Source organism: Apteryx mantelli, chromosome 1 (assembly GCF_036417845.1).
Source record: "Apteryx mantelli isolate bAptMan1 chromosome 1, bAptMan1.hap1, whole genome shotgun sequence".
Classification (NCBI taxonomy): domain Eukaryota; kingdom Metazoa; phylum Chordata; class Aves; order Apterygiformes; family Apterygidae; genus Apteryx; species Apteryx mantelli.
The window spans coordinates 169,411,215-169,434,343 of NC_089978.1; the positions used below are offsets into that span (position 1 = coordinate 169,411,215).

General features: G+C 37.2%; 1 protein-coding gene across 2 annotated transcripts in view; it reads left to right on the forward strand.

The window, feature by feature from the left end:
• Positions 1-21,585, forward strand: part of BLTP3B (bridge-like lipid transfer protein family member 3B) — a 67,556-nt gene extending 45,971 nt beyond the window's left edge. Inside the window, exons 14-21 of one of the 2 annotated variants that reach the window (XM_067312043.1) lie at positions 1,137-2,641; positions 3,069-3,244; positions 4,606-4,742; positions 6,303-6,453; positions 12,401-12,657; positions 14,852-14,960; positions 17,532-17,704; positions 18,370-21,585. In XM_067312043.1, the coding sequence (XP_067168144.1) occupies positions 1,137-2,641; positions 3,069-3,244; positions 4,606-4,742; positions 6,303-6,453; positions 12,401-12,657; positions 14,852-14,960; positions 17,532-17,704; positions 18,370-18,498 (2,637 nt within the window). In that variant the 3' untranslated portion in view covers positions 18,499-21,585. Of the gene's footprint in view, positions 1-1,136; positions 2,642-3,068; positions 3,245-4,605; positions 4,743-6,302; positions 6,454-7,284; positions 7,367-12,400; positions 12,658-14,851; positions 14,961-17,531; positions 17,705-18,369 lie in introns of those variants that run through there. The other variant, XM_067312051.1, reaches the window with a different exon arrangement.
• The last annotated feature ends 1,544 nt before the right edge of the window (positions 21,586-23,129 follow it).

Sequence of the window (23,129 nt, forward strand, 5' to 3'; positions counted from 1 at the left end):
AACAACCAGTCAACTTATGAATACAGACTCATCTAATACTTAATGATTAGATATGAATAGCCCACTAAGCTAAGAGAAGATAAAACTAAAAGTACCCTTAAATCTCTCAAAACCTGCTTCATGTTAATTGTTTCTTCCCTGTCTTATTAACTGCATTGTTTTCATTCCGGCAAATTATCAGTCTTTCTTTTTATTGTGATTAATATTTAGTTATTGTATATTTAGTTATTATACATTTATGTACTTAGTTATTTTGACACGAGTGCTTTTATTCACATGAAGAGGCTTAGTCCCTCTCATCTTTCAAGTGTCTTCAGGATTAATTTTGTACTCTGATGTTTCTAGATCCAGCATGGGGACCTTATGACAGAAGGTAGCATCACTGACACTAGCAACACTAGTGTGGGCAAGGTCCATGGTAGCAACATCAGATTCAGGATCAGGCATAGAATATTTATTTTCTTTAAAACTTAGGCTAAAGATATACAAGTTAAGATGGATTCTTCATCCTAGAATATTCTGAGGTTTTTAGGAGTTGCAGTGTATTTTTATTTTTATCATGACAAACATTTATTGTATGATTTTCAGATAATGGTCACAAAATACCTATTCTGTATTCTGCAGTGTTAAGAATATTAACTGTATTAGTACATTTTATTGTTTCCTTGTGTCTTACCAAAGAAATAAAATACTGTAGTGCTCAGTGTAGTGAAAAGCCCTATCTGACAAATCATAGTGCAGTTAAAATTTGGAGTTCAAAAATTTTTGAACAATTGAAGAAACTTTTTGCAAAGCCATTTCTGAGGTGAACTAAAACATGGGACATTTCAACGTAATAGAGCTGTCCTAAATCTAAATCCTTCAGATAAGAAAAGCCAGAGGCCCTGACGTTTTTATATAAACATTGAGGTTTTTCAATGATTGTAGCTTTGCCACAACATCCTTTTTAAAAATGAGAGGAAAAAAAATCTGTGAGCCTGACTTATCCATGTACTGTATTAGTATAATTGAGTTCTCATAACATTTAAATTATATTCCTTTGTTTTAGCTATCATGACTATTATTTTGTTTCTTTAATTGTATACCTTCTTAACCTATATCTTTATAACCAGATGAAATGCATTTCTTTATTGCAGTTCATCATCCCATCTGAAAATAAACCTGAAATTCATAAAGATCAACCACGTGCAATTTCCATTCAAAGTTCAGAGGTGATCGCTACGAACACAAGATACTCACCAAACTGCAGGCACTCTGATCTGGAAGTTTTATTTCAAAACTTCAAAGACTGTGAATTTTTCAGTAGAACTTTCACCGCATTTCCTAAGTCCCAGCAGAATTTTAACCTCTTGCATCCAATCTTCCAGAGACATGCTCATGAACAAGATACTAAAATGCATGATGTTTATAAAGGTTATATCATCCCAAAGTTGAATAAGTATGCGTTAAAGACATCTGCAGCTACTGATGTTTGGGCCTTGCATTTTTCCCAGTTTTGGATAGATTATGAAGGAACGAAAAGTGGGAAAGGCCGACCGATAAGCTTTGTGGACTCATTCCCACTTTCACTTTGGATTTGCCAGCCAGTGAGATTTGCAAAGTCACAAAAAGAGCTTTTATCAAATAATCAGACAGCTTTTAACATTCCAAAAAGTGACTCTAGTGATCTTGCTAATAGACTGCAACGCAAGAAACTTCTAAGGGAATATTATAGCAGTGAGACAGAGCCCTTGACTAATGGTATTCAAATGCCTCATTTATCAGATGCTTCGGGAGTACTGTCTGAAAGTTCTTCCTCTGATGCAGATGTACATGTTCTTGTCCATATTCAAAAGCATGTAAGCATGCAGATCAATCATTACCAGTATCTTTTTTTGCTGTTCCTCCATGAATCCCTTGTATTACTCCTGGAAAATTTAAGGAATGATGTAGAAGCAGTGACAGGTAAACCTGCAAAGCAAACAGATGTCTGCATTGGGATTCTACTGAAAAGTGCAGAACTAGCCTTACTACTCCATCCACTGGCTCAGGGAAACCCCTGTAAGTCTCCAGCTGTGGAAGAAAGTCCTGTGGCATCAGAGCTCTCCCCTTTGGAAAATGGGGAAGCTCTTACCTCAGAGAGTAAATTAGTTAATAATAAGGTAGTGCAAGCTGGTATTACTAATTTTGATTATGTATCTGACTGTAAGCCTATGAGTGCTGAAGTTAACAAAGGTATTTTAATGGATCATCTTTTGTTTAAATCGGACAGTAATATGGATTTTCAGAAAGGAATGTCATTTTCAGATGATGCATCAGATAAAGGTTTGGGAGACACAAGTGAAGGAGGAAGCAGTGGACTCTTTAGTAGAAGTGATTCAGAGGAGGTCTGTGGACCACTAAGTGACAAAAGTAGCTTGCATCATAGGGATTCAGTGACTATTTTGAATAAGAGAGAAGATTCTGCTGAATTTTTCATTGAAAAAGAGGATGGCAAAAATATATTCTCAAATAAGTTAAATGAACAGGAAGGTACAACTGAAGGCTGTCCTAATCAAGTCACTGACTTGGAAACAGAAACTGCCTTAGAATCCGAAGAACCGGAAATCAGCAAAGAAAAAGTGACCTCAGTTAAAATGTTTGCCTCCCAGTCTTCATTAAGGTATAGAAGATTTAACAATAAATCAGTTTTCTTGGTATTTTAAAATATTTTCTAAAAGTACAAAGCAAATGATATGGATAGTTGTCAATGGAAGTGAACATGTAGATGAAAATTATAAAAGTATATAAATTCTGAAGATATGCAGTAGCATTCAGTGAGAGCTAAAATGAATTCTTAGTTGTTTTAAACTACCTGTGTAATATTCAGTTATCCTATTATAGAATACATATTGAGAAAAATATTGACACAAATGTATACAGGAGTGCATGTTGTTTCTATGTTTATCTCTTTTTCTTCCTAAAGGATTATAGTATACTAATATTTTTTCTTTTATATCTTGCCTAGTTTGAAGAATTTTTTAAATTAACTTCTATGAAATTTCCTTAATTTTTATTAATAATTTCTTAATGTCTTTATATTTTAAAAGTGCAAAGTCTAAGGAACGCTGTCCATCCAGTCTCTCTGCGTTCTCTGTTTCTTACAAGAATATGAAGAGAAGTCCATCACAAGTCTCTCTGGATACCATTTCTATTGATAGTATGATGTTAGAGGAACATTTGATAGAGAGTGATGGAAGTGACAGCCAAAGTTTTCTGGAGAAAGGTAAACAGATACAAGAAAATGTTTTTAAGCAATACATGAAAATGTTGTTTGTTACTAAAAGAATACTCAGGAGGATTGTAGTGCAGCAAATCCTGGATACTTTACAGGGCTATTTGTTAGATTCACCAGTTAGTAATATTAAGTATTTTCACAGCATATCATTTCAAGGGAATGCCATAGGGTGTGCTACTGAAGCAGTGCCACTTAGTTAAGTGCTACTTAATTTTCCTCTCTTGAGGACAGCAAAAGCATTGCAGTGCTGCGCTGGAACCCTGAGTTAAGCAGAGCTGTTCCCTGCTTACAAGCGCTCGCTTTGGCTGTAAGTGTTTACAGACTTGTACCCTGAATCATAGTGTTAGGCTTGAAATGGTAAAGGAGCTTCAGTTTCAAGAGTAGATAAAAAAAAAAATGGATTTTCGCTAATACTTGCCATGCTAATTACCAGGCAAATACATTTGGTAGTCCCCTAGCAGCTTGTTCCTTATGGAGTAGTTGTTACGTATTGATTGTGTAGCAGCAGATACTTGTTCGATTTCTGCTTGTCTGTGTGTGAGCCTTTGCTCCTGATCTGAGGGAAGAACTCAGCGATACGGTAATTCTGTAAGATTGTATTAGTACCTGCTATCTGATAGCTTCTACTTGGAATAAAGAACAACTTAATATTTTTTATGTGGGTTTTCTTTTTTGGTCTTGAGCAATAATGAGAAGAAGGCTTCACTTGCAAATCTTATATATATTTGGATTGTAGGAATATTCCTGCATATGCATGTGGGAGTATGCCAGAAAATAAGTTTTGCATTTTTAATAACCTTTACATGCCTTTTTAACTTGTTAAACAATATTTAGCTGCAGGTTAAATTTGTATGCTTCCTAGTTGTCAAGGAAACACTACCTACCCTGATCACCCTAACAAAATTGAAAAATTTATAGCTTATTTCTGTAAAGATAAAACTGCAAACATTTGCTATAAAGCCAAATTTAGATACATGCCTTTGGGATATAGACATAAAGTTACTTGGAATATTTAACTTTTTTTTGGGGGGGGGGGATCAGTTTAATGTGTGATGTGGTAGACTAGAAGAAAGGCACTTCACAATTTTTTTTAAACAGTGCATATGGAGTTCGATTTCATTTTTGTCACTATATCCTGCCTTACTTGCATAGCATCTAATATTTTGAACATTCTAGGAAGAATGGATTTGGCAGTTCAACCATGACTGTTTAATAAACAAACCATTTAACTCATCTTAAAAAATGAGTTAATGTATGCGTATAGTAACAGACAGTGACTTTATTATTAATGCAGGAGTGATTCAGGTTATGCTATGCTAACTTCGCATTTTTTCTGATGTGTATGGAAGGTATTACAGCCACAAATTATCAAAGCCCATCAGACCATACCCATGAAAGAGGCACAGTAACTGAAAACTGTGGTGGGTCATCTCCAGATGCTGTGAGTGCCGCTTCAGAGAATGCGCATGAGACTAATGAAGAAATGGTAATATTACTGAAATCCATTACACGTTTCAGTAAATTAAGCACTAAAATAGAACTAAGATGAATGCTTTTAGAGGTAACCTTCAAGTAGTTTGGGGGGGGGGGGTTGTTGGTACATTATATAAGCTTATAGATCTAATGCACTTGTAGTAAGTAAAAATGAAGATTGTAATCCAAGTTACACCAAGCATTCTCTGTCCTTGTTATCTCCTCTATAGCAACTGTTGATAAATGCTTTAGCATGTAACAATATTTTGTAATGTCGTCATGTTCTTTTACATTCTAAATGTAGAATATGATATTTAAAATGATCTTTGTAAGTCATCCATATAACTAAAAGAGAGCACCCTATAGCTGACATCTCTCATACAGAGATGCTTTCTTAGCACTTGTAGGATTCTGTAGTATTTGCATGTAGGAGCTTAACAATTGTCCTACGGGGTCATATCAGAGATATCTGTGGTCCAATATTTTGTATTGACAGTGTCCAGTATTTAGAGAAGGATACAAGAACAGGGCATGTAGAGAGAGATCCTTCCTCTGAAACACCATGCCAGCTTCCGACTTTTTCTGACTAGCTATCCACTTATTTCTTGCTGATCTTTGCACTAACTAATGCTTCTTAAATTATGTTCTTGTCATAATTCTGGTCAGGAACTGGAAATCTAAGAGTTTGTGTGCCCAAAGAAAGACAGTGAATTTACTGAAATCTGTTGTGTGCTTATTGCCCTCCTATTTTCCTTGTTGGTAGAGTTAATCATGTAATCTTGCCTTTGCTTTAAAATATTTGTGGATCACCTTCATTTAAAAAAGAAAAATCTTACTTAAATGACTGGTTCCTTTGAAATAAATTTTCAATGATCTGTGCATGTAGGCAATAGAGAAAACAGAATTCATGCAGATTATGTTATGCAAATGTATGCTGGCGTATTTTTTTTCTATTCGTAGAGGATAACTAGAAAATCATTAGAAAAATTAGCCCAAAATAGTATTAGTGATGATGAATGTATATCTTCTATAAATGACACCAAAACTGACTTTTGAAAACTGGCTGCTGCTTTTAATGAAAGGTATTGCAATCCAAAAAATAGAGAAAAAGGACCAACTACTATGCAGATTGCCAAAGTTTGGTAGCCCATCCTGGTACTTTACCCTGGTCTGACTCAACACTTGAAATGCTTGAATGTATTTATGATATGCATAAAGTTGAGTGCATGCCTAGGGAATTTCAAGTACCACAAAGGTCACATGCTACTTTGGCAGAGCGGGGGAAATCTGTCTCACTTCCGTGACTTTTCTGTCCAATTCTGGGTTGGTACTGGTGGGTTATAAACGCTAGTGTCTGTCTTTGGACAGACAATTGAGCAATCCATCCTCCAGCTGAGGAGTGGAAAAAAAGAAGAAGAAATGAGAAAACTTTGTGCCTTTCTGCGAGCAGGGTTTATGGATACAAAGATTCTTTTCCTTTTGGGGGAGAAATGGGTTAGACAGAACTGCATAAACAATAACCAACGTAAGTTCCATTTATAATCTAATTTTTTTATCTTAATTTTGTTGACAGATATCTGTTGTGGTTTTTAAAATATTTGGTGTTAATGGTGAAATTGATATCAGAGGTGAAGATACAGAAATATGCCTTCAGATCAACCAGGTGATACCAAATCAATTGGGCAATATCAGTGTTCGACACTATCTTTGCAACAGAACTGTGGGTAAGAACTAATAGTGAGATCTCAGTACTGTGAAATTAGAGTTGAGAACATTTGTTGTAACCACTGATTAGTGACTGGTCATTTTGTGAATGTCCTTTGATTGGTAAATAAATAAAAATGTATTAGCCTTAAAGCACCAAAACAGCTTTGTGCTCATGTTAGTACAAGAGCATCCTTCATCTGCTGGTTTAGGTTATCTATTCTGACTAGTTTCTTTTGTAATAGCCATTCTTTGAGTGGGAGGGAAATAAAAATGGAATCTCTTCTGATAGTGGGGGTAAAAAAAGAAAAAAGCACAAAACCTTCATGAATTGCATTGACTTTTCCTGATTCATTTGCTTTTTTATTAAATATGTTGCATTACACTATTGTTTTATGAAGCTGGAACACCCTTACTGCTCTAACAATACTTTGTTTAAATATACCTTGGTTTGAAAGACTGTTTCTGAAAACAGCTTATTCCTTTCTTCAAGATCTATTTTGTTAGATGAAATTAACACCCACAGTTTAAACTGACTTAAACTCTCTTGTTTAAGAAAAGTTAAAACCAACTCTGTATCAGGAAAGATGAGCGGTCATGAGAGGTATTTTTCTATAAACTTGATAGATTTGAAGTACAGGGTGTGGTTTCATGCTTGATATTTGCACAACTAGAACCAGTGTATTAAGTTAGAGCTGTTCTTGGGCATGGGTACGTGCACATTCTCTGCCAGAAAACCTAGTTCACATACTGTGTTTTTTGTTTTGGGGGGGTTTTTTTGTTTGTTTTTCTTGGCATGATTTGTTGGCATGCCGTTTCATGTCATAGTTTGCTTTGTTCCCCTCTGCCAGCCTTCCACATGGATTGCTGGATGCCAGCTTTGTTGCACTGTAGGGTTTTGAGGGCAGATCCCTGATGCACCTGCCTTCTGCTTCTGGCTCATCTGCTTTCCCAGGAAACAGCTATAGCAGCAGTTGGTTGCCACTTATTTCCAGCCTTGCAGCAGCACAGATTTTCTTCAGGAAGTTCTGTTCGGTGATCTAGCCTATGATGCCCTAGCTAAAGAACCCATTTACTGGTAAGCTGAGCAGTTGCCAGCAGCTGCTGCCTGAGCAGCTGTTGCATGATGTTGCAATTGCGTTCAGACATCTAAAGGCAAGAGGGAGGTCCAGCAGGGAAGACCCACAGCTGACCTTCAGTTCATAACCAGATTTCTGTTTGCCTGCTTTATCTGTCATACCCACTGTGAAAGCAACTGGGAATAAATAGGGAGAGCATGGCACCTTCCTGCTCATGTGGATCTGAAACTAGAAGCTGCTTTCTCTGGTTCAGCTGCTTATGAGAGGCTTGTGCCCTGCCTGATTATTTTTATGGACAAAAGGTTGTAATGTGATTGGGGTCTCCAAATACTGCTATTTCATAACTCTTCCTGTCTGTTTCTGGTGGGTATCTGGATGGGTGGGACAGAGTGAGTAACACTTGTTGTTTCTACATTCCTGGTTACTCTCATTTCATGACTTGCATCTTCTCTCCTCTTCTCCTCAGGGCTGTACTTTCTGTACTTAGTCAAGAATCCTCTGCAGTCACTGCTGCTCCCCATCTCCCCCATTTTCTTCTGATAGAAGATCTAAGGAGAAAAACAGTTCAAAAATAAAATGATTTCTAGAGGATCAAGGTTAGGAAAAACTTGAGAATTAGATCAAAAGAAGCAATTTAAATGAATTAACAGTAACAAAGAGCAGCCAAAAGAACCCATGAGCAAAAGCTAAGAAAAACAATATTCAGACAAAAGCAGCCCCCTACCAAGACCTGTAACAAAACTTATTCAAGTGCTAAATTAACAATTGCAACCAGCAAGCTCTGTGAGGAACTGTATAAAGCAACAAATAATCTGGCCATAATCACAGTCTGCAAAGGTGATCCAGGTAAAAATAACCATTCAAAACTACTATAATAATGGTGTAGTAGATGTGGGAAGGGAAAGGCGTGCCTAGTAGCTGGAATAAGTTTGCTGGCAATGTGGCAGCTGTGCGCTTCCCTGCGGTGCTGGCTACAGGGTGATGCTTTATCAGGTCTCATGTCTGGCATCAATAGCCAATGAAGGTGTGTGGGGGGGGGTATGGCAGACATACTTGGGGAAGGAGAATGCTTTTACTGAGACCTCGTCATGTTTGGAGGAGAAGGGAGCAGCAGTTAGTAGCAGCTCCTGAATCACTTGATCCAATTTCTGTTCCATCCTTTCTTGACTGTGCCCCTTTCAGATAACTGCAAGACAACCAAGGTTGGCTGCGTGAGTGACTGCAACTGGCTGTGTAATCTTTTCTTTTTCTAGTTTTTTATGCTTTGGTGAATTCTTCCAGCAATATTGCAGGCACTTTTTCCTGGTCCCACAATATCTAGGGCACATACTACTTATTTCTTTCACTGCATTTATGCAAAAGATGTAGATCCTTGAGGGAAACAAGATTTCCCAAAACAAGTGCAGAGACTTCTTAGAGAGTGATCATTGTTCTTTTCCCATCTGGAGAGATAAGTTGCCCTTCTTCTCAAGAATTTAAGGACTGTAAGTACCTAATTCCCTTCTCTCTGGGTTAGAGACACAAAAGCCACCTGATTCTTGCAGCCTGCTTTTTTTTTTTTTTTTTTTTTTTTTTTTTTTTTAGTGGGGGCAGTGTGAGATCTAGCACTTTTTAAGCATTGGAAGGATTGGAGGATGGGCATAGCTGCAGTTGTTGCACATCTGTGCACAGAGGTAGCCAAGGGGAGATTGTATTGGTTCACAACAGAGGCCAAAGGCCTTATTCTCGGTATGTCCACATGCAGTTCTCTCCATTGGTCTTCATCAGCCCAGGTCAATGATATGTTTGTCTGCCCTGACTCTACCACCAACAGATATGTGCCTGTGTCCATTGGTATGGATATGCATGTTTTCCTTAGAGTTTGGCTCCCTCTCAAAGGAAGAACATTTTTCAGGAACACAGTAGGCATATATCTTTTCTGGGTGTCATATCAACATCCACACTGGGGATGTGGTCCACTTCCCCAGTTGTTAGAAATGTGGACCAAACGCAGGACTGCCTTAATGTCCTTTGCCTGCTTGTAGGTTCTCGTTAGGGCCCTTGTATGCCACTGCTGAAGGTCCCAGAGGCATCTCAGAGCCCTCTGTCTAGTGTGTGGTTTAGAAAAATGTTACATCACACATTACTCAAAAGGAACCGACAGTTAACATTATCCTACCACCCCTCCCTAAAAGCAACCAGGAATTCCTCCTAGGTTCGGCAGAAATCTTGTTGAAGCCTGCTGTGACCAGTGACCAGCCATTACGAGGGCTTGACTCTGGGTCTGTCCCTGGTGGTGTCTGGGCTAAGTGCATATAGTATTTCTGCAGCATTGCAACCCCAGAAAGTCATATATTCCTAAAGGAAGTAGGTGCTCTATTTTCCTATCTTGGGAGGGCTTTGATGATCTAGACACATTGATCTTGGGAAGAAGGCAAAAGGGACTGTTGCAAAAATCTGTGGGATACCAATGCAAGGTCTGCTGTAACTTTAGCATGGACATGTTACCTAACCCAGCATAACTTCTCTTGGCTCAAAACTAACTTGCCAAGTTTTTGAATTAATTTGACCCAGCAGTGTCACTGTGGTGACCTGGTGAATTGTCAACCAGTTCCTGCAGTTTTGATGTGTACTTCATCTGGTTAGGAGTATCAAGAATCTGAATCCTTAAATATTAATGCTGTGAATGGTTATTATAGCATTGCACTAGCAATTAACAACAAACCAACAATGCCTTGTAAAATGTGTTCATGTGCTACAAACATATTTTCTTTCTTTAGCAGGAGGCCTGAGTATATCTGTAGAGAATTGATATATCAAAAAGCTTGTGACTCATGAATGTATTGTGATCAGCAGTGACATACTGGAATTTTAACAAAGTGCCTTGTAAACTGGATGCATAATCTAGAAGGAGCACTAGTTCTGAGAAGTATGGTTTTCCTTTTTTTAAAAGCATCCAGGACACACTGTACTGAAAAAATTTTTCTTTCCTGGATGTCACACCTCCTGCTAACTGCAGAGAAAGCAATGCTTTAAAAGTGTGTATGAATCTCTGAACAAGAAGCAAGGTCGCTAACTTGCAGCCCAAGTGCGCTGCTTTTTTATTATTATTATTTATTTGTTTTGCAGCAAATGTGAGTTTATTCAGAATAGGTTATCTCTGAAAGGGGCAAAGTATGTTCACACAGGAAATTTCCACTTCATAGGATCACAGGATAATTGAGATCAGCAGGGATGTCAGGTGGTCTCTAGTGCAACCTCCTGCTCAAAGCAGGGTCAGCTAAGAGATCAGACCAGGTTGCTCAGGGCTTTATACAGCCAGGTCTTGAAAACCTGTAAGGACAGAGACTGCACAGCCTCTCTGGGCAACTGCTCTGCTGCTTGACTGTCCTCATTTCCTACATCTGGTTTGAACTGGTCTTGTTTCAGCTTGGGCCTGTTGTCTCTCATCCTTCCACCAAGCACCTCTTTGAAGAGCCTGGTTCTGTCTTTGCAGTAACCTCATAAGTATTGGAAGGCTGCTGTTAGGTTTCCCATAAGTCTTCTCTTTACAGTAATTGCTCATATACTCACAGCCAGAAATGAAGAAGAGGAGATTTCAATATATAGCATACAGATTTCAATATAGCATATGTAAATAGCATGTCAGTATAGAAGTATATTCAGTAGAAGTATATTCAGAAGTATTCAGAAGTATATTTAGTCGTATATTCAGAAGAAGTATATTCAGTATAGAATAGAAGAAACAAAAATAGAGAGAGGAAATGTGGGTTTACTCGTACTTTAAATTTAGTTACATCCAGGGTATTTTTTCCATTTCTGAACTTTTAAGTGTTGGACTTTGCTGAGGTAACCAAAGGTTAAACCAAAAGAGCATCTCTGTTGACCATTTTTTTGGTTTAATTCTGTCTTCTAGTTCAAATTTGTTTTCTTTAACAGGTGGATGCTTAACTAATGTAAACTTTACATAATTCAGTTGATTTTACTTGACCTACCTTGATTTCAATGGTCTTTCAAATTTCAGTAATTTTGCTCTTTAATATGAATAATTGCTGTGAACATTATGTATTTTTTTTTTTCACAAATCATTTCTGTAGGTCAGTCATCAAAGTGACTGAAATTACTTTTAAAAGTCTTTTTTTACCCTTGAGGTCTTTTTCCCCCCCCCCCCCCCCCCTTCCTTGGTGGTGATGAACCCTCTTTTTTGTGCAAGTGGATACTGGCTTCCCCCACCCCCCCTTCAGTATTTGATTACCTTAATTATTTCTTTTATTTTATTTTTAGAACTGTTCAGTCGAATGTTGCAGTTGTTTTTTTACTAGTTTTAAAGACACTGAAACTAACAAGAAACTGCTAGTTTTGTTTTAAGGTTCAAATCTACTGCCACCCAAATAATGGAAGCAGCATATGGTCATGTTCTCCACCTTACTAACCTGCTGTTTCTGTGTTCCTGTGTGTTAGCAAGTGAGTTCCTGAGTCAGGAAATTCTGCTTTTCCAAGTGAATACCTGCTCTCCTGAAAGTGTAAACTGACTTTAAATGTTTTTCTGAATTAAAGGAATTAATGGAAGACTATGCAAAATAATTGTTTTTCCATTCTCAAGGCATTGAAGACAACATAAATCTTGTATGCTCAATAATACTTCTGTACTGTCCTTTTCTGTTGTCATTGTGAGGTACAAATACTTGTATGTACCATTTATTTCTCTTTAGTACTTTAAGTGATATGCTTACAAAATTGCTCTCAAGTTATTATGCAAATGTGCTGCTATAATTCTTGGATAATACTTCCAAAATATTTTGGGGAAATTAGACAATACAGGTAGAAGTAATTGCATCATAATTGTTTTGGTATTGGCTTTTCATGCATTGCAAAATTTTAATGCAAATTTGTTTTCCTTTTGCAATAGGTTCGGACTGTCAGTTTGTGGCTGGACCGGTTAATTCATCACCTGAGATTAGTTTGAGATGGGAAAGCGGGCCTGGTGCTGTCATACATTCTTTGCTGGCTGTAAAAAATGGTTTTCTTCAGTGTCATATAGAGAACTTCAGTGCGGAATTTCTAACGTCTTCCCTCACAAACATTCAGCATTTTCTAGAAGATGAAACTGTTGCAACAGTGATGCCTATGAAGATAAAAGTTTCTAACGCAAGGATTAATTTAAAAGTATGTTAACAAAGAGCTATTTGGCTTCTCTAAAAAAATATGTTCTTGTTTCTTTGATGATGAACTAGTAATCTGGATATCGTTAACTTCAAAGAAACTGCTATCATACTCTGTAAGGTCTTTAGATAACACTAAAACAATTTAAAAATCCATAGGTTTAGTTAGTTCTGTGGTATGTCCCGAAATAAATTCTCTGCATGACCAGACTAGTTGTATGAATATACTTTATACTTTTGTCTTTTTTTTTTTCCCCTCGCCCAGTCACTTTTTGAGAGTGGCAAGGTCTGGGAGTATCACAGGTAAGGTATCCCAAGTTCCCAAAGGCACGGTGTGTTTGTTTGGGTGGGCTTTTTTGCTTGGCCTAGTAATGGTTTTCTAATTATAAAACACAGATTTTAGAGGTTAATTGTCTCTCCTACTTAGAAGATAAGGCTCAGGACAAAAGAAGGAAACAGCTTATTAGAATTCCAGTTCCAGTCACTTGAATACTGCTACTTAGAACCCAGATTTCTTGTTCGGCCTTACCTAGAAACAGTTACTAAATAATACAAGCTTTTCTCACTACTGTAGCTTAAAATAGTAACATTAAGAGGGTACTGCTGCTCAAGTCTCCTAGGATTTTTTTTTTTCCTTTCAGACACTTAAAGGAGACAGTGAGTTCTGTGCTGTGCAGCCATGGGTTACAAAGATAAGGATGATTAAAAAAATTATTGATCACTGTAAGCATTAATAATCACCTATATAAATTTACCAAAGTGAGAACTAAAATAGCACCTCCAGTTCTGCATCTTGTGCTAAGTAAGGCCTTGATTTTGCTAAGATCACTCTTAAATGGAAGGTCAACTCTATCTGTACAGTCTACTCTGATCACTTCAATATCAAAATGCATCAGTATTCCCTTTCTTCTTGGTGCAGCTTTTCCATCCCTTGAGGATCCTCAGGCAGTCCTTTAGGGTCCATTCTACTACAGAGAATTAGCAACAGGACTTTCTGTAAGAGCTGTGGATCTGTTCCCTAGACTTCAGTGTTAGTACAGAAGTGAATGCCCACGTGTAAGAAGATCTTAATATTTAGTCATCTGAATTTGAAACAGGATTGTTCTGGTTTATTGGCAAGAAGTCAGACTTGGGCAAAATGTTTCTGAGAAAACAGCTGTCTCTGAGGTAGTGAATATACATGAATAAACTGGCAACAAGAATCTGCTTGGCAATAAAAGCACTGAAGCACTCACTCGGCAGTGCACGTAAGTCACAGTGAAGTTAGTCATGATGGCTGACAAACTGCAGGTAGATGCAGTGTGGATTGAAGTGCCCATTTGACATGCAAATGATTAATTTCTCTAGAGTTTTTAGGTAATAAAGAGCAGGAAGATATGCTTCAACTTTATACTGCATTGCCTGTTCAATGCAGTATTTTTTCTGTATGAGATTTGATGCAGCATGTTTCCTGCAGGGGGGAAAAAACAAACAAAAAAACAACCCCTTTCTTAAATTCTTGATTTATTTTTGCACTTTCTACTGCAGTCTCAGTGCTTTTTCAAGGTATTTTGGCAGTTGCACCTCAACAGTTTGATCTTGCTGTGTTTAATGTTGATGATGCATACAGTTCTTGATTATACTGGATGCATTACTCTGCTTAACAGGAATAATGAGCTATAAATTACTTCCTGGGGAGACCTGTCAAGAAGCAATTTGTGAAGTTTCTCTTCTGTTGAGTACACTAATGAAACTGAACTGCAGCTGCTGGCTTCTAAATTCTAAAAAGACAAAATCCCCTCAAGAATGATGGTTGTATCTATTCAATCTTTAAATAGTTCAAGGGAAAATCAGATAAAAGTTATTTTGTAGTGCAGGGTTCTTATCTCTGAGAGCTCCTGTGCTAAAGAACATCTTGAGTTGGGATTTAATCGTATTGAGATGTCTGTAAAATACTTTGAAGTATTTTAGTCAGTATATACTGAGTTCAACAGAGTCACTCCAGAGATAATTTCAGGTCTTTAATATGATGCACAGAAAAAAAGAAGTGTGGAACAAAAGTTTGGAGAGAAAAAAAAAAAAAACTAGAAAGTTCTACTCTGAAGTGTTGCCTTTCAAGTTTCTTTAAATCCACTTATGTGTAATTGAACATCTTAATTAACTATTTCAATTTTCTACTAAACCTTCAAACTCATTTTTGAATATTTTGTGTATTTTAGGATGACAGTCCTCGTGAAAATCTCAAGGCATCTGAACTAGTACCCATAAAACTACATATTGACATACTCTCGATAGAAAGAAATGATGATGGCTCTTTTCTCATTAGAGGTATGTATGTTCCTGCAACTTGATATCTCAGTATTATCATCTAATATTATTATTAATACTGTTTTTTTCCTTTGTGTAGACATGTGACTAATAATAAAAAGATAACTGCTTCTACTCTGTGTAAACTGTGCCACTGTAAATCTGAATTTTAAGTGCAGTCACACAGAGGGGAAGAAAAAACCTTAATGAGTAGTGTATTGGCTATGATCACAATCCACAGCAAATCACATCTCTGAGAAATAGAAATATGCCTTTCACTTCATCAAGAAAATGATAGGTTTTTGCAAGGTTGACCACAGAACCGAATGAAAAATTGTCTTGCTTTACAAATTATCAGAGCTGGTATCTGTTGTCTGAATTGCAAAAAGTTACAAGTAATTTTTGTGTTACAAATATTACATAAGTATCAAGAAGTTGTATTACGTACCAGTTTGTGGCATTTTGTTAGATATTATGGAACATAAGAAAGGATGTAAATCAGAGCATACTGTAAAACAAAAGATTAATTGAGTAGTACAAGTAGCTGTTTTCAATTCTGTATATTTTGATGGTGTCAAGGCAGCTCCTAGCTGAGGTTACACTGAGACTTGCATTTCGAACAGGGATTTAACTTTGTACCTTTCATAAAACATGCATACACTTTGAATATTTTTCTTCCACACATGTGGGTAAATGCTAAATACTGGTAACAAGGCAATACATTTAGGGCTGGAACTTCGCTGTTGTCTTTCACAGATATATCACAGGGTCCTAGAGTAGCTTAGATTGGAAAGAACCTCGGGAGGTCATCTGGTCCAACCCCTTGCTCAAAGCAGGTCCCTGATTAGATCAGACTGCTCACAGTTGAGTTTTGAGTATCTCAAAGGATGGAGATTCCACAGTCTGAGCAACTTATCCCAGTGTTTAACCACACTGATGATTAATTTTGTTTTGGTAATGTCTAATTGGATTTCCATTGTTGCAACTCATGTCGGTTGCCTCTTATCCTGCCACTACACGCCTCTGAGAAGTCTGATACATCTCTATACCCTTCCATTAGGTAGGTGAAGGTGGCATTAAGATCACACTGTAGCCTTTTCTTCAGACTGGACAAGTGCAGTGCTCTTAGCCTCTCTTGTTCATCATGTGCTCCAGACCCTGATCATCTTGATGGCCCTCCACTGTCAGAGTCTTCCTCATATCAGGGAATCCAAAGCTGGACACAGTACTCCAGATGTGGTCTCACCAGTCCTGAGTATGGGGGGATAATCACTTCCCTCAACTTGCCAGCCACGCTCTTGCTAGTACAGGCTGTATGTAGTTGGTCTTTGCTTTGAGGGCTCACTGCTGACTCATGTTCAACTTCTTGTTCACCAAGGCCCACAGGTCCTTTCCTGCAGGGCTGCTTTCTGTCTAGATGGCCCCCAGTTTGTACTTGTGCAAAGGGGTTATTCACTCACAGCGGCAGGACTTCACAACTGGCTTTTGCTGAACTTCGAGGTTCCCATCTGCTCAGTTCTCCAGCCTGTCCAGGTCCCTCTAAAGAACAGCCCAGCCCCTCAGTGTAACAACCACTTAGTCCCCAGTTCGGTATTGTTCACAAACTTGCACCCCTTCATCCAGCTCCTCAATAAATTAATCCAACAATAAGTAATGTATTTTATGACGTGAGGAAGAGGAAGCTATGGGATGATCTTAATGCCGCCTTTACCTCCTTAATGGAAGGGTGTAGAGAAGATGAACCAGACCTCTCAGAGGTGTATAGTGATGTGATAGTGATATATGTATCTGCAGTTATGCATTTGTGAACCCTCAGGTGTGTGTGTGGTGGGAGGAGGGGGTAATGAACAGAAAATTGTTGTTTTAGGGGAAAATTTTTTTAAAAATACAGAGGATTATTTGGTCTATGAAGAGCTGCACCCCTCATTTTACCTTTGGTGTATGGGAGTATGTTTTAATAGACATTATAGTTTACTTCAACTATAAACACTAGAAATTATTGCCAAGTCATGTAAGTTACTTTCTAATTGAAAAACTTGATTCTGCAGGTTTCTGTCAGGTCTCACTGTGTTTTCAAATGTAAATGCATTCCTTAAATCCAGCTTGGACCTGCAGACATTACTGCAGTAGAAATATTAATGGTTCTCAACCTTCTGCCACACCCCTCCAATTTCAATGCATGTTCCAGGATAATCGGGATAACTTAGATAATCAGGATCTAAAATACATAGTTATTCAGATGTGTTTTCTGAATAGCAGGCTTCATTGTTGTTCTATAGCTAATAATTATTCAGAATCTATATTCTGTGATGATAGTGATCAGTACAAAAATGTGTTAATTTTCTTCAAGCTGGAAGACATATACATATTCTTTCTTCTCATTCCTCTTTTCCCTTCTCTCCTTCTCCAGAAGGGTATATGATTTTTATTTTAATAAATTTATTACTTATTTTTAATCTGATTCTGGGAAGTCGATATACTTAATATTACAAGTGTATTTGTTGAAGTGGTTTTAATTTAGTGCTGATGGGAATCTATCTGAAAACAAAAAACCACCTAAAGCTTCTTAATCTCAAGTATTTCTCTGTGAAGTAGACAATCAAACAGTAAATGATGTGTCAAAGATCAAGAAATCAAGTGATACAGTGCAGCAAGCAACTGGACCTGCCAGACATAAAACACAGGACCAAGCCACACAGATATCTTGTGAAATTCCCAGACCTTATAAATCAAGCAGGGATTCAACTGACTTCCTCAGAGATGAGGTATTAAGAATTCCTTTTGATGTATTTATTTATTTATTTACTTATTTTTACAAAATCGTTGTAATCATTGAACATCACAGTTTTTAAATTTTCTGGGTATAAATCTTTTAGACATGGAAAATATGAGTTACAGGTAGTGTAGTATAGTTCAGTACATAGGCATGTAATTAGTATTACTGTGTAAATACAGTAATGCACTGCAGACCTTCTGCTTTACGTGAAAGGGAGTTTTATGATGCAGCAAGTCACCAGCTACCTAAGTCATAGTTCTCTCTCCCTTGACCCTGTGCAACACAGTTGCCAAAGGCTAAGGACCAGACTATTGAGTCAGACCCGTACTAATCCATCAATTATACTTGGATTCTGAATTGCTGGTGACAAAGCATGCACCTCAGTTTCTCCCACTGAATGAGAATCCATTCTGAGAGTTCAGAACCTGGTGTCATTTTCATTCCACATGAAGTCTGGGTATTTTGCCTTTCAAGCTAACTATCAACACTCTCTCTGTTTCACGAAGTGGGAGTCAGTCACTTGGCCCCAACCAGCCTGCACCCAGCAATGAATGCGAGCATTGCCATATGGTATTTTAAAGGTTACTGTAATGGGGAAAAGTTGACAGTGTGCAGGAGCACTACTAACTTGCTTTTCTGACCTGATCATTTCAGCTTATTGAAGAAAATGAATGTCTCAAACAGGAACTAGCCAAAGCTAAAATGGCTCTTGCTGAGGTCCAAATGGAAAAAGATGCCCTGCTTCATCGTATAAAGAAGATGAATGTTGAACATCATCTGTAGGACAGTGTTCTGTTGGTGCAAGGATGGTGGCATCTAAAATACTTTTCTGAAATGCTGGAAGACAGGCTTACTTTTTTTTTTTTTTTTAACCACAGACAAAAAGTTTTCTCATCACAAACAAAATGTTTGTGAAATAATTACTCTTCTGAAATTATCATTCAACATTGTGATTTTTTTCAGCCCTTTTTAAACTGAAATGATGTTAGAAAAATCAGTTTATACTGTACTTTATTAATTTACTGAAGAAAAAAACCCATACCCTCTACTTTTAATATTATCAAAGGAGGTGTTATTTTTAAAACGTTTTCTGAAAACTGGATGGCTCAGCAATGAAATTACGTGCCTATGTGCATAACTGAGTAAAACGTACCATGCCTCATTATACAGTACCTCTGTTTGTTAAGATTATGTTGTTTTATTATTACCAGAAGGTATCTGTACAGGAGGTTACATTTGCACTATAATGATATAGGCTAGATCCTGTAGAATGGTATAGCTACTGCAAATTAAAATACCAGTCCTAAACTGGCCCTAAATTCAATGTGATTTGCCCAGGGAGAATTTTAATAATAATCTTCCAGTGCTACAGAGTTCCATGTATCCGTTCCATATAGGGTCCAGGAATACCACAGTAAATGAGAATTTATATAAGAGGGCATACTACTGGGCTTTCCTCCTGCATGAAAGTCCACTGTATCTACAGGTGGTGTAACTTAGACAGTCACATATTTTTTTCTGCCTTTGTGATGAGGAAATGGCCCTGCAAGAGGATCTAGCAGTTTGTGAAAGGTGAGCTTTCAGTCATTTTGCATGCATGTCTGGTTTCTGCACACTTCATCAGACATGCCTAAGGATTTGGTCCAGTGTATTTAAATATGTAATGTCAACGCTTTTAAGGAAAAAAAAAAAATCCTACTGGGATTCATTAATTGTATATTGCTTTTTTGATTAAAAAAAAAGCTTCAGAGAATCATTAATTACCTTATGAAATTGTGAGATTACGTGATATGTAATTATACAGTTTAAACTATGGGTGATTTGTATAAATTGAACAATAATTTTCAGCTAAAAACTGGTACAGATAAATAAAAAAGCACAACACTGTAAAATGTAGAATATAAGAGTGTGCTTCTAAACAACTTAGGGAACAACAAACAAAAGCATACATGCCTATAAGAGACTCTATTTGCTAGAAGTAAAAATGGCTGAATAATTTAACTAGTGACCTTGAATCTGACAACTGAAAATCTTTTAATTGCTACTGCGATTGTTTCTACGCCATGGGATATTTGAGGGAAGTTTTGTTTGTAGATATGCAGATAAATCTCAAAAAGTATTTAATATCCTGTGGTTTGACTTTGCATATTCAAGTTATCAAACTAGTTTTAATTAAACTGATTTTGATTAAAACTTTTTGGAGGACACACGTAATTTGCACTGCTGAAAATAGTTACAGAAAATATATAGATTTTAATCAGGAATTTTATGGAAGAACTGGTTCAGGCACTATTTAAAAGCCTGCTTCCCAAGACCCTGGTTGAAAATCCCTTTCATGCTATGGAAATTTTTGTCTGAACAGGGTAAATCACCCTGAATAAGATGAAAAAAATATACTTAAGACTGTGTTTCTAATAGAGAAACTAAATATTTATATGTCAGAAAGGTATTTAAGACAACACAGTATTAAATGTGGGTAGTCCAATTTAAAAGAAATATAATGTCAGATTCAGGGGAGGAGTTCTCAACTGGCTTAATGCTGATTGGTACTATTAAACTGAACTAGAATTCAGACTTTATCCCAACCACAGTTGAGTTAGAATGATCCTAATGAAAGGAATGTTTAGACTGCTTAGTAGCATGTTGCTGGAATAATATGTTGAGATTTGCTTAATTTTTAAAAAGAAATAAACAGCAATATCAAAGATCTCTCCTTGTTACTGCACAAGCTATCATCTGCTGCTTAAAAACAAAACAATACAAAAAAACCTCGCAGCTTTTCTCAGTGTGGGTATTGAAATTCTGGGTATCATCTTCAACTTTACTACAACTGAATACAGTTGTAGTTCAGGGCAGTTTTGCAGTAGTGAGTATCATTTGCGGACAGTTCAGAGGAGATGGGTGTGCTCCCTTATGGACTTCATGTTACTCAGAATAATAGCACTGTGTCACTCTGCAACCAGGCTTGCTATTGAAAACAGATAAAGGCAGAGCTCGTTTCTTAATGTTTTGAAAGTACAAAGTTAAACTAAGCCTTAATATGTTAAATTAAAAATGGCAGTTAATGGCCCCAGGTTAAATAAAAAGGTTTAATTCATTCTCAGGGCCTTGCTGTTGTTCATAAGCCCTCTAAGTCCTAGACAGGAAATGTGTGCCAGCAGCAGAGCCTACTGAATGAATCATGGCTTTTATTCTGTGAAGAACTAAAAAGAACAGAGCTTGGAGCACTTCATTATATGCAGAAAACTGATGCCAGAAATCTTGCAGTCAGACAGTTACCAAGTTTTGTTTTCTGTGGGAATTTAAACTGGTCTGCAGATTAGCTTAGCACTCATTCAGTTCATTTAGAAATACTGTTTTAAGGTTTAATAACACTTTCAAGTTAGCCCACCTTGAAAAGACTGTGCTCTTTCCCAGGCCAGGGCATTGAATCACTCCAGCATGCGCTGTTCCAGTTCTCATAGTAACACTAGCATGTTGCCAAGCACCAATTTTAAATCAAAATGATGCAGCCTTACAGAATTATTTATAAAAAAGGCTTGTTAGAGAGGCAGCTTCATAGGGATCCTGCCTGTATCCACTTTCTGCAGTATAGACCCTGTAGTTCTCCCTTGACGCACTCTACTTCATGCTGCCATGGCTCTTTCGAAGAATCCTGGTCTGTTAGTCCTGTTGTTTGCCACCCCTGCACCTGCTTCATGGCAGTAGCTGTTCTAATGCCGACAGCAACCCCACCACGGCTGCTGGCAGACAGGAGTGTGGTACTGCATTGGGGGGAGCTACGTTTCTTCTGCTGCAGCCATGTTTCGTGACCCCTTCAGCTGTATCTGTTTATTTGTATGCTGTCTCTCTAGGAGTTGTTGTCTTAAATTGGAATCATATAATTGATCTCTAAAGGGTAATTCTAGCTACAGAAGGTTTCCTAAGCCTGCCATGGTGATGCTTCCCTTTATTCATAATAAATTCCATAGTAAATGTAAACGGAACATCTTAATAAAGGTGAAAACCTGAACATCTACAATGCCAAGAGTACAAAATGTGCCAATGTACTGCAGAAGCAAACAACTCAAAGTAACAAGATGGAGAAAACTGATTCTATATAACAATATAGTTGTATCGGTTTGGTTCTTAAAGCATTTATTGCAAAATGCATGAAGTAGATTTTAAACTCACTGCTGCTATCTGCAAATTTTAGAGAGTACTTCAGATTGATTCAGCTATTGATTTAAATCAGTCTTTTTTCTGTTGTAGGAGCTGACATATTAGCAAGATCATTTTCAAGTAGCAATGAAATTTTGGGTACTCACCGTGAAATCCACTAATCCACCCTTCTCAGTAGGGAAATGAGTTTTTCGGCAGCTCTGCAACACAACCTTATCTTTTTCTGTCTCAACCTGTGTCACTTCAGTGTAGTTTACAGCTTTAGAATAGTAGCCCTATTTCCCCTGGGTCAGCTAAGGTACTTATCACTGTGAACCTCATAGCACGCTTTGTAGCGCTGAAGCTCACCTCTAATAAGTATTGAGGCAAACACGTGGCTTTTTATGGCGCAGAGAATCTCCGCTAAGGTGAATTCACCCTAAGTACTTTTGTGGCAACGTACATCCTGATCTTGTATTACTTATTTTAGTATAAGACTCCTATGTAGCAAGAACATGGAATCTGAAAACATGAGCACCACAAAGATTAAAATCATGTCAGTCAGTGTTAAGTGATGTAAAAGCAGGTATAGCGAAAGGCTACAAGAAGTGGTCTTTTGCAGGAGGAGCAAAGCTCTGTATCTCAAGTCTAATTAAGAAAAAGCATAAATCTTAATCTCATAGTAAACAGGAGCTGTGTAGTTACAGTTCTTACTATGTAAACCTTGTATTTTTAAACATTTTTATGTAAAACCTTAAGCTTTTAAAACCTTATTTTAAAATTATTTTTCTTTGAAATATGTTTTAGTGTATTATTTAAATAAAATGGTCTATTCACTGAGAATAGAAAACCTTTCACTTCAATGAAGTAATTATGGATTTACACGAGTTTCAAGCAGTTTAAAAATTACTGCAAAATGAGTGTAAGCAAATGTTGGGCTTTTTAAATTGTTTGGCTACTAATTAAAAATATTTTCTGCATACTGGCTAACATGCATTTTGGATATAAAAAATAAGAATTTTAATTATGAAAGAGGTATTTTTGGAACATTTTTAAAATGAAGATTAAAAAAAAAAGATTTTTTGCAACTTTCAGCTTCTCAAATACCACAGAACATCTTTCAAGTTTGTGTCATGCTATTTTGTTAGCTGAAAAAAAGTGCAGGACTGAATCTTCCGAAAACAACTGAACTCTCTTAATAGCCTGTGTTCTCACCCCAAATCAGGGGCAACTTCGGCATTCCAAAGAGATGAGTCTCTCGCATTGTCACCTAC